This window comes from Zea mays, chromosome 4 (genome assembly GCF_902167145.1).
Source record: "Zea mays cultivar B73 chromosome 4, Zm-B73-REFERENCE-NAM-5.0, whole genome shotgun sequence".
Taxonomy (NCBI): Eukaryota; Viridiplantae; Streptophyta; class Magnoliopsida; order Poales; family Poaceae; genus Zea; species Zea mays.
The window spans coordinates 24,236,123-24,248,453 of NC_050099.1; the positions used below are offsets into that span (position 1 = coordinate 24,236,123).

A 12,331-nucleotide genomic window follows, 5' to 3' on the forward strand; every position below is an offset into this window, starting at 1 on the left:
CGTTCTAAGGACTAAAATTAGTAAGAATATACTAAATGACTTATAAGGAGACTAAAATGGCCTTTAACATTCTTATGCTATTAGTACAGTTGAACTAAACGAGGGGCAATGTGAAATTAATATGGTTTAGTCCCTTTTAGCTAAATCTTGAGAGACTAGGGACTAAAAAAGTTTAGTCCCTATTTTAGTCCTACCGTTTGGCAATTTAGAAACTAAATGGGACTAAAAGGGAGGGACCTCAAACCAAACGGGACCAGTGGTGTGGTCTGCAGACTGCCGGAATGCCAGCCGCAGCTACACTTTGTCGGGTGAGTTTAGTGTCTTGCTCAACCTCTATTTATTTTTTCTTTAAAAAAAAGGACAAACAAGCAAGCTGAATTTAAACGCTTTGCAATATTAGCACTCATCCCACTATTCCAGTATTGTTTAGTAACTGAAACCAAAACTTGTGTTTCCTAGGTCAGATATAGAATACAGGGAGAGGGCAAGACGAAGAAGCATATTGTGGATTCATGGTGGTGGCCCAACAAAAAAAAAACTTTTCTGAAAGCTACCAAAGGTTCGCTCCTGGGTCCACATGCAGAGATAACAGGAGACAGGACGGTGGGAGTATGTAAAAAGCCGGAGCGGGTGTCCAGAATCGCGCCACCTCGGAGCCCAGGATTTCTAATCTAATCTAATCCAAAACCCTTCCGGTCTTTGCTGCGGCTGCCCTGCTCCATTTGCAGCTAGCTTAGCTTTGGTTTCCTCTGCTTCTCATTCTCCCGTGCACTTCCAGTTCCTGCCCAGCTTGCAGGGCTGCTCCAATGGCCACCTTGTCCGCCATCTCTGCCAACGTCGGCTACTGCAAGGCACCAACCCTGAGCTGGAAGGTAAATACTGAAATTTTTCACTGGTTTTACATATCTACAGCACTGCATATGAAATCATATATGAATCCAAGTTGTACCGAAGACGCATATTACATTATTCCTCGTGTTGCTGCTGCTTCGTAATTGGGGTGCCTTCTTTGCAGAATCTTATTCTCTACCTGTTTTAATTTGAACCCTGCAGGGAAGCGGAGTACCAGGCCGGATTGTGGTCTCCATGTCCACCACCCGAAGAGGCCTCGTCTCCCTAAGACGACGATCCCCTCGGTTTCGCGTCTACGCGGTAACGTGGCTGCTGCAAGTGCAAGGGCCGGCCCAATTACGAACCCCATTTTCTTTATCTGATCCAACTGTGTTGTTGTATGCGCGCACGCACGTACGCAGGCGAAGGCGGAGACGGTGAGCAAGGTGATGGACATCGTGAAGCAGCAGCTGGCGCTGGCGGCGGACGTGGGGCTGACGGCGGAGACCAAGTTCACGGACCTCGGCGCCGACTCGCTGGACACGGTGGAGATCGTCATGACGCTGGAGGAGGAGTTCAAGATCACCGTCGAGGAGGACAATGCCCAGAGCATCGCCACCATCCAGGACGCCGCCGACCTCATCGACAAGCTCGTCGACCAGAAGCCACGAGACAGCGACTGATTGTCGACGCGACGACACCCAAATCCAATCCATCGATCACCGCTCGTACGTGCATGTGAATGCTCCGTTATTGTACTGTAATTGAGTTTTTTTTATCTCTAGCTAGAGATATTTATGAACACAGATGGAAGAGAAGAGTTGATGATACCTACCATCGTCATCGATCGTTGCCAAGGGTTTCCATCTGTTCTGTTTTCATCTTTCCCAGCCGAGCTAGCTAGCTACCTAGCGTCGTCGTCGTCGTCGACCGACGACAGAGTGACGGACATCGGCTTAGCTCTCCTTTTAATTTCCCTCGAATTTTAGCTGTGTCTGATGGGCCGGGTTGTGTCGTTTCAAGGCTTTGTTTTTTGTTAGGAGAAGACGGTTGATGAACATGTTACGCGCTAGTGCACATGGTATTGTTTGAATATTTATGTACCTATCTATATTGGAGTGAGTTAGTCTAGAGTTTAGTTCAGATTCTATATTGATCCACTCCAACACATTTGGATTAAGATAGTAGTGATTTTAAGATGTGCCAGGCTGCAACCATATCCACCGGTAAATTGCTCGCGCCACGCGTGAGTATTTAATCAATACATTTACACTTACACAGTTAAGAGAGTATTGCTTTAGATATATAGGAAATCAGTATATATGTGGATATATACATATAGAAATAACATATTTATTTGAATAGGTTTTTTTATCGAGATGCAAAATACAAATTAATGACTAAGATGATGAATATGTTATTGCGGCATTAACAGTCTGTGCAGGATCTCCACATTATATGAGAAGCAAATTTTGATTGGAATCTCTACTACTCTATATGTATATATTGTGGACATCCACGGCAGGCTTCACCGTGCCCCGCCCTTTCCCACCGCCCCACCGCGCTTCCCCGCGCTTCCCCACCGTCGAACACGCCATTCACGCCCCTCACACCGGGATCCGGCAGCGCAACGCCATTCCCGCCCGCCGTCCACGCCCTTCCCCCCACCAGATCCGGCAACGCGACGTCATTCTCGCCCGTAGTCCACGCCTGCCGCCGCCCGCGCTCTCCTGCCCCCGCCTGCCTCCCCCGTCGTGGCATCCGTCTCCGTGTCTGTCGCCCCCATCCCCGTCCGTTGTGATGTCTGCCGCCGCGTCATCCCGGCTCTTCTCCCTGGAACCCTGCTCCAGGCCCCTCCCGCGTTCCACAACATCGACACCGCTCGCACCACCACGCGTTGTCGACCTCGCCCCCTCGCTCCTCACAAAAGCCGCCAAAACCCTAGCGCCGCCACCGGGAATCCAGCAGACACCACCGCAACCATGTCGTGGGACTGGTGTGCAGGCTGCTGCTGCAACATGCGTGGAGGCTGACTACCATGGATAATCTGGGCATCGAGGCAAAGGAGGCTGCGGCGCGCGAGGTGGTCACATAACCCAAGTTCTACCCCACTAACGATGTCAAGCCTCGCGTTCACAGCACCCGCAAGCCTAAGCCCACCAAGCTCAAGTGCAAAAGCCATTCATTCAAGCTGTTGTCTGCATGGTGTTCGTGTTTATTTTGCATGGACATTCGATTCCAATCGCCTTTCATTTGTTTAGATCGGGCATCATGCCTGGGACGGTGCTGATCCTCCTCATGGGGCGCTTCATGGGGAAGAGAGTGGTGTTCCTCAAGCAGCTCAAGTCAAGCCTGCTCCTAAGACTAGGAGCGTTTGCAAGTATGCGTGGTGATGCGTTACAAATAATTTTTTTACCTGTGAATGCATACCAGCAGCACAAATCTTTCAATGTAGTTTTGTTTATCAAGACCAAAAGCAAAGCACGTAATTATGCGCATAGTTCCGTTCTGCATACTGAAGCACAAGGTATACTAAGCACGAGGTAGAGTACGAGATAAGAGAAGTGGAGGTAATTGTTCTAATATATTTTTTATTTTTAACCACTGGTGAAAAAAATTTGTGCATATGTGGAAAAGGACCCATGGAGCAACCACGTCATCAGGAAGATCAGCGAGTGGATCAAATTTTCCTTTTCGAAGAAACAAAATGAATGTTGGTGCACGTTCATGCATGCATATGTGTTCTTGCTGCCCCTAGGAGTTTTTGTTGCAATTATGCCAAAGTTGTCAATCAATTTTGCAAGGCCTGGCCAATATGAATGTATTGCCCTCCATCTCCCAGTCCTCATTTTGTCAGTTTTATCCATGTTCTAGATATGCTTATATCTGGATGCTATTTTTTCATATGCTTCTTTCTCAAGTTGTGGCTTAGGTTGTCTCTGGAGAAGTCCGATCCTATGGATGGTGATCTTGATAAAATAAATAACAACAACCACACTGTACTTTTTCGACAATTGAGTGTGCATGGAACATGGTGTGAAAGTATTTTAGCTTATATATAATGCACATGTTTACGTGTTTCCTTTAGTTACAAAGTGAAATGGCAGACTTGTGGGAATTATGGAATTCATTCAGATTGCTATGTGACCATAGTAGCCAACTATGTGTGGCACTTGATATTTCGTAAGTGTCATACCTGCCCATACCTACTTTTGCAACTATTTAATTATTCTTAATCTATAATGAAATAGTTTTGGTATCCACAAAGATTCATTCTTTTACCAGGAGCAAACTGCCATCAACAAACTCATTAGGGCGCTGGTTTGCTATTCTGCAACCCAATGTAATCACAGTTTTTTATCCGACGGGTTAAAGCTGATGTGATGTTAGGCAATGAAAACTCAGGTCACCGTTTGCTGTTTACATCGCAGGCTTTTCTTACAAATGCAAGAGGATATATTTGTTTACCAAAGCGTCATAAGAGGCTGCTAACTAGATTTTTAACCATTCTGTTCAGGTTTGTTTTTTTTCTTTTACAATTACACTTTGGGGGTGTTTGTTTGGGATTATAATCTGCCCAGATTATAATCTCAAACAAACACCCCCTTAGTGCATCGTTCTATTTTTCATATCTTCTGAGTTCTGAGTCAATGATCCAATGTTATATACTTCTAGGAGGAGAAGAAAAATGATGATGATTATGTAATGTTGCATTTTATATCTTGTTTGAACTAACCATAGTCTGTTTGCATTTAAAATTCCCCAATTGTACTAACATATGGTTGCATCGATGCAGGATAAGGTGGGATCATGGTATATCAACCTAGAAACTGATGTAGTTGGTTCAACAATTACTAGTGGTAGGGTTGGCAAGTATTTAAAAGCTCTTACTGCTGGCTCTGTTGATGTGACTGGAAATGTTGTAGCAACTGATGATTCGAGCGAGAATAGACAAGCGGATTGCATCAACTCATACCTTCAAAAGTCATTTATTGTTCTATAGTTTCATAACTTCAATGGCAATTAAAAAATGTTGTCAACTCGTACCTTCAAAAGTCAAAAAGTAGTTGTATAAGTGCCTAGGTTTAGTTGGAAATTGCCAGTTTGTATTGTGTAAGAATTTATGAGATATTGAGGTAGATTATAATATATGTTATTCATTTTCATATAATTATTGTAAACTAACATTTTATCGAATAATTTATGTTGTCGCAATGTATGGGTATTGTACTATACTCTAAAGCATAAATAGAAACTGTTGCAACGCACGGGAAACTAACTAGTTACCTCATAAAGGTGGTGGACCATGCAGGCTGGATCGATCGCGCGCCCTAGGCCTCGTCTAGCAGCGGAACCAACGTTCGCAAAGAGGAAGGAAGCGTCGGGACAACTGCTCTACTCATCGATGCATATGCTAAGCTAGTCTGATCGTAAAGGTGGTCGGTCTAGGAGCTTAGGCTGGATTCGACTAAGGCCTTGTTCGTATTGGTCGGATTGGGCTGTTCCTGGTCTTTTCCGGGCGGAGTAGATTGGCCCGGGTGGAATTTGGTTGGAGCCGCTGAAACTAGAAGCAAACCTGACCCGGTTCAGATTTTCTCCTCCTTCCACAGCCCGACACAAACACTGGCACCATCTCCTCCAGATCGGATCCTGGCCAAAACGACGTAGGGCACGACGCTAGCGACGTAGGAGGTGAAGAGACAACGGCGCGAGGTGACGACGTGGCGGCGCCGCACACCTCCGACTACAAGCCTCCCCACCACCTTCTCACCAGTAACGCTCTCCTATCCACGTTTCTTTTCTTGTTCTTGATGTTGCTGGGAGGTAGAGGTCGTCTGCGCGCCGCGTTTGGTCCATCCTCGTCCGCGCCGCAAGAGAGGAGTGCAAACGATCTGCTATGGCTACAAGATGTCCTTCATCCATGACCTTCTGATCTGCTTATGGCGTCGCATGAGTTCCTTCATCCATGAACTCCAATCTCTTTGCGGCTGAAAGATATGAGTGCATCGCCATGACCTTTTGATCTGGACGCTCATGCAGATCTGCAGTGGTGATATGCATTTGGTGCAATCCCTGCGTCTAAGGTCATTCTATCTATTCCTACCAATATATATAGTTTGTATATTTGGTATGCTTCCAATAACTAGAGTAAGCCCTAGCTCAACGATGCCATCTGGATCAGTCGCACCAGGTTCGGACGGCTATAAAAACACTCCCAGGCCGCTAGGGATTAGGTTTTAGTGGGGGCAGCGGTTCCCTACTTGTGGTTTTGCTTCATGTAGGTAAAGATTGTGTTGAAGAGTACAAGGTTGCTGAAGTTTGGCCCCTTTGCTATGGTTGGGGGCCTTTTTTCTTTCATCTTAAGAAAGTTGTCTTAAAGCAATATAAATTTTATAATTTTGAAGTTTCTAGGCCTCATCGATTTAAGTCCAAAGCAAAGTTTCTTGAAGTGGTGAAAGTGAAGGCTTACGAGATTGTTGGAAAGTTCATTAACAAAGAAAATAATTTGATCGTTGAGATCTCATAGTTGATTACAAATGCTTCAATCATGTTTTTAACATTGGAAACATTTTTATGGTGATCGGAGTCCACCTTCATCTTGAATATCAAAGCTAGGTATGTCCTAGGCAATCGTAAACAAGAGGGTACTACTAGATAACCCATGAAAAGGGTGACTAAAAAGTGAAGGGATGAGCTTATTGATGTTGTTACAAGCGAGAAGAATGAGAGTGGATCTAAGGAGGATTTAAGATAAGTTGTTTGCAGTGTGGTGGGAAGTTTTATTGCAAATGCTTTTGGTGGTGGTGGTGTTTCGTTGATGTTGACTCCCCTTGATTATTTGATTTGAAACTTGATGTCCACTAGGTCTTTGGGTGTACTTGAAAATATTGAGAGTCAGTGCTAGAATGAAAGTTCCCTTAAAGAAGGTGAAATGCCTATAATGGCTTCACAAAGAGGACTTGGTTTGAGTCCTCAAGAAGGTAGGGAGATGGCTTCACCGATTGAAGTCCAAGCAACTAAAGGTGACACTTCATTGATGTTTTTGCAAAACCTAAGCATGCTCATTTTTAGCAAATTTAGAGCTATAGTTAGCAAAGATGTTCCAAGAAAAGTCCATGTTCGTAAAGGTACCATTGTTGCTTTCGTTAACTTCAACAACAATGTTGGTGTGTTTGATGATGAGGCCGAGGAGGCATGAGTTGGCTGGTTAAATGATTCTACCATTGATGTTGACACTAGTACTTGAGTTTCTAGTTGACTCGATGAAGGCATTACTACTAGTAAATCTTCTTGCTGGCTTAGCTTTGAAATTTTATTTATTGTATGTGAAGCTTTAGTTGATATTCCTCCTAGAGTTGACACTGAGGCCTATAAATGACACCTTGAGTTTTACTAGAGTCAAGGTGTGCCTCTTGATGTTTTTAAAATTATTAGCATTATGTTGGACAAGTTTTGGGTTCTTTTGAAGACTGGGAAGTTGAAGTTGTCCAAGTGCATTGATATTGCCTTCGTAATTCCTGATGCTGAGGCAAAGCTTGCTGTGAAGTACACTCTAGAGTTGGTTGATGCATCTTTTGTGTTATCATATAAGGTAGTGTTGATTTATTTTGCACTGATGTTACTTTGGTCTTTTATTATACTTAAGGAATTCTTTTATGTAGAATACTTTGCTTTAATGAGGGTTGAGGAAGTCTATCAAAGCCAGTGTTGAGGCTTCGACTCTTCATGAGAGGAAGATGATGGAAGAAATGGATTCATTAAAAGCTCAACTAGTTGTGAAAAAACAAAGAATTTCTTGTGAGAAACTAGGCATAAGATAGAAACTTTGCTACTTAGTGCTTGTATGTCTTTGGAAAGTAAAGATGGAGAGATTAATCAAGTGAAATGACATGGAAACGAGCATAGATATCTTGAGAAGAAGTTGGACAAAAATGGTTCCTACTTTCTTTACTCTGCTATTCATCTTTAGAAGTCTGAGTAGAGATTGTTAAGACAAGTTTATAGCGAAGCTCGAAGATGCTTGTCGAGAGATGGGTGACTTTAACTCTTTCTTCATATTCTTTGTCATAAATATGAAGACCTACCAAGCGTGTTACAAATGGCAATTGATTAAGCTACATGTAATCGACTAAGACACTCTTCTATCTAATGAAAGAAGCTAATGATCCACTTTATTAGCAACTCTTAGATGAAGGATACAAATTTCTACATATTTAGCCTTTGAGCAAGTTTTTTTTGCATAGATTAATGAGCTTGGAAAGAAATATTTTCACTAGTACTAGAATAGCGGTGGTCGAGAGCCAAGGCTAAAATATAGAAGGTAAGGTCTTTGTAACTTTCTTGCCTTCCCTGTTTTTTTTGTTTCCTAATATATTTTATTACAACTGCTTGAAGAGGAGCTAGTTGTAGCCGATGGATAATAAAACAAGATGGAAGAATCTACTGCAACAAGAGCGAGGGAATCTGGAAAAGTTTTTGATCATGTTGTTTGATTTGTTTTTTAATTATCGAGGGTCATTGGTGTGAAGACTCTAAGTATTCTAACTTTTGTAAACCCTATGTAGGTTCCACCTATCAGGCCTAGGCAGGGTGGCATGAAAGTTATGTCACTTTTATTGTGAAAGGGCAACTTCATGGTTGAACCTTTGTGTAGGATTGAATATTGTGTTAATACCAACAAACCTTTGTTCGAGTCTTTCATGATGCGTACGTGTTGAGTTTTGTGTTTTTAAGTGATCGCATTATGTGTCTTTGAATATAACATTGAGTTTTCTTAGACTGTCACAAATGTTATATGATTGTGTTTGGCAAAGCTAAAAAGTTTTATCATCGCATTGTTGACCATGGTAAGACTATTATTGGCAAGCAAACTAACCTAGACATGAGATGGTAGTAACAAACTCCATTGGATAAAATCTTCATGTGTGTGAACAATATATATCGGGGGTACTTATAGGCCCCTATCTTTTTATTACAATTAAAAAAAGTCCTAATTACACTTGAACTGTGAAGTTACAAGGCTAATTTGGTTAGTTTATGTCTTTACCATCCACTGAGTCTTTGTTGATAAATAACATTTGTAGGTGTGTTTTACTTCAAGCGCGGATTCATTGACACCTTCACTTGAATGTAGGGAGATGCAACCCTTTCTATTGAAGCTTTGTTGGTCTTGTGCCCTCATGCAAGCTCTTCATAAGTGAAACTTTGCATGTATTGAGGCTTCATATCATCTCTTCATAAGTTTTCGAGCGTAGAATGAAAGATGACCGAATAACTTCAATCTCTGTGTGGTCATTGATTTTTTTCAATGTGAAGTTGATTATGCTTGTCAATGTAAAATAACAAATGTTTGTTAGTAAACTCCAAAATATGGAGAGATGTGTTTACTTATGGTGAAATTCCTAATGATAGCCCTCGCAAGCGAAGTCCTACTCCAAAGGTCTAAACCCCACGAAATCATGATTTCTAGTAAAGGTTATAACATTGTCCCTGATCTTTAGAGTTGTATATGTGACTAAAAGATTTCAAATTCATAATTATGAAGTTTGACAGTCATGGGCTATGAAAGGAATGTGAACAATTGTCTTGGTTGAGGTTTCCTATAAATACAGTGACCATGGGTTGTGGATTTACTGGTTTCCTCTGCCTGAGTAGTCTTACTGCTCTGATGATCATTGCAAAGCTTTTATGTGAATCTTGTCTTCTTATTATATTTGCGATATCTAGAGAAGAACTTGCCTTCACAACCTCTGATGGTCCTGAAAAGGATTTGGCGTACATTGAGGTTTCTAAATTAGAGTTGATTGATAATGAAACTAAATCTCTTAAGCTTGTCATATATTTGATGGATGAGGCTGTTCTTGTCCCATTTCTTCATACAAGGTCGCTGGTATGGGACCAAGGTCGTTTGCTAGGGAGCGAAGTGGTTTGAAAGCCGAAGGCAAAAACATGTTTAGTGTTCAAGGACTTCTTTATTTTCACACTTCACTTTCCTATGTAAGATATTATGGAAGAAATTCTTGATGCATATAACATAGAGATGCATCTGGTGACTGAGAGCACCTAGAGGGGTGTGAATAGGTGATCCTGTAAATAACAACACTAAATAGCCCAAACTTGATTAAGAAATGTTAGTAATATTAAACCAAGATGCTATAGCAAGAACTCTTAACTTGATTGTTCCTTTAGAATGAGTATTGAACTTAGGAATAATAGCACAAGTGATTGAGCGAGAACTCAAGAAGAGAAACCAATCACAATAAAAAGTGGCATAAGAGACACAGTGATTTTATCCCGTGGTTCGGCCAATGCCTACTCCATGTTGTGGTGACCTCCTTCGGTCAAGGATTGCACTCAATCCCTCTCAAGTGATCCAATGATCAAACTTGAGTACCACAATTTTTTTCCTTAGTATATGTTTCCCTTTTGTGAGGAATCTCGACAAGTTGGAGCCTCTCACCCTTACAATGCTGATCACAATAAAAACCACAAGAGTAAGGGAGGGAAAGAAACACATGCAAGAGCTAGAGTCACAGCAATGACACACACACAAGTCAGGAAGAGAGCACACAAAAACAGCACAACAAGTTCGCAACACAACAAGTGCTCAAATCTCAGTCACGATGATCCGGATGCATGTTTGCGGAGTCTAGGCGTCTTAGGATGTTCAATGGAGGCTTGGTGTTGTGCTTCATGCGCCTAGGGGTCCCTTTTATAGCTCCAAGACAGCCAGGAGCCGTTGGATCTCCATTTGGTAGGCAATTCTTGCCTTATGTCGGTTGGTGCACCGGACAGTCCGGTGCACCACCGGACATGAACAGTGTCTGATTTCTTTCCTTTTCAGGTGAAGCCGACCGTTGAGCCTTCGGTGCCCTTGACGCACCGGACAGTCCGGTGCGTCCTGGTGACCGTTGGCTCGGGCCACGCGTCGCTCGCTGATCGTGCTGCCGACCGTTGACGCGGGCGCTGTTGGCTCACCGGACAGTCTGGTGCACCACTGGATAGTCTGGTGAATTTTAGCCGCAGCGCCCTCGGAGATTTCCCGAGAGCAGCGAGTTCGCTGCTGGACTTGCCCACTGGACAGTCCGGTGCATCGAAGGCTGGTGCAAGTTTGGCTGAACTTAGCCAAACTTCTCCAATCCAATTTCATTTGATTTGTCAAGGTTCCTAGCACTTATAGAAATATGTTAGTACCAAAAACAATTCACTAAGGCCAGAGTCATACCTTGATTCTTTGATTTTCATCTCTTTAGCACTTAGCACATATGAACCAAAGTACTATGTGTTGGGCATCTAATCACCAAAACATTTATAGAAAAGGCCCAAGGGCACATTTCCCTTTCAATCTCCCCTTTTTGGTGATTTATGCCAACACATTAAAAGCAACTCAAAATGCAACAACATTTTCAAAGATAAGCTAAAGAGTGCAAACTGAAGACTAATTTAACTCACACATGATTTGGCATATTTGGATCACTTTTGCAACCACTTGGTTTATTTTCACAAAACAAATTCTTTTTCCTATTTCTATCTCAAAAACACTTGTGTTGGCAAATCAAGAGACCTTTCAAGAGTAAATTTGATCAAATGCCACAAACTTCCCCTTTTTCCCATAATCAAAATTCTCCCCCGTAAGAGAACAATTTTCGTAATAAGAGGGTTTTGATCAAACAGGGTTTTGATCAAACACAAAGATTCTAACTCTACAATTTTTGAAATTCACAAGTGGTTAGCTGATCCATTTGCTTTGGCCTTAATTTCTCCCCCTTTGGCATTAAGCACCAAAACAAGAGAATTTTTGGCCATTTAACCCCATTGCCTCACCAAAGTGTCAAATACGAGCAAAAGGCAATGAGAACATTTGTACTAACTTGGGACAAGATACACTTATACCGGAGTGCAGTGGAAGCCCTTTCTTTGTCCAAGTTCACTTTTCCCTTTCAATACATCTTTGAGACTATTTCAGTAGTACTTCAACAAACAAGTTAGTCTCAAGAAAGTCAAGTTGTAGTACATCCTCCCCCTAAACATGTGCATCATTTGCATAGGGACTTGTGAGGTCCGGGGATGACTTGTACAACTTGAGCACCGAAAATAAGCAATAAAAGACATGAATGCTTAAAGTAACATGATCAAAGGCATAGAACACGTGTATGTTGTAGATCAATCCAAGTTACGCGAATCTAAGACATTTAGCTCACTACGCAACCTACAAAACCTTTTCTCATCTAAAGGCTTGGTGAAGATATCGACTAGCTGATTCTCGGTGCTAATATGATAAATATCGATATCTCCCCTTTACTGGTGGTCTCTCAGGAAGTGATGTCGGATGTCTATGTGCTTAGTGCGGTTGTGTTCAACTAGATTATCCGCTAAGCGGATTGCACTCTCATTATCACATAGGAGTGGGACTTTGCTTAGATTGTAGCCAAAGTCCCGGAGGGTTTGCCTCATCCAAAGTAGTTGCGCGCAACACTGTCCTGCGGCAACATACTCAGCC

General features: G+C 42.4%; 1 protein-coding gene across 1 annotated transcript; it reads left to right on the forward strand.

Annotated features, from left to right (window-relative positions):
- The first annotated feature begins 713 nt into the window (after window positions 1-713).
- LOC100281026 (acyl carrier protein 2) lies at window positions 714-1,659 on the forward strand. Its single transcript, NM_001153945.1, is given in 3 exon segments — window positions 714-872; window positions 1,054-1,152; window positions 1,254-1,659. Coding segments are annotated over 3 exon segments (426 nt in total). The 5' UTR covers window positions 714-806; the 3' UTR covers window positions 1,515-1,659.
- Window positions 1,660-12,331: the final 10,672 nt, after the last annotated feature.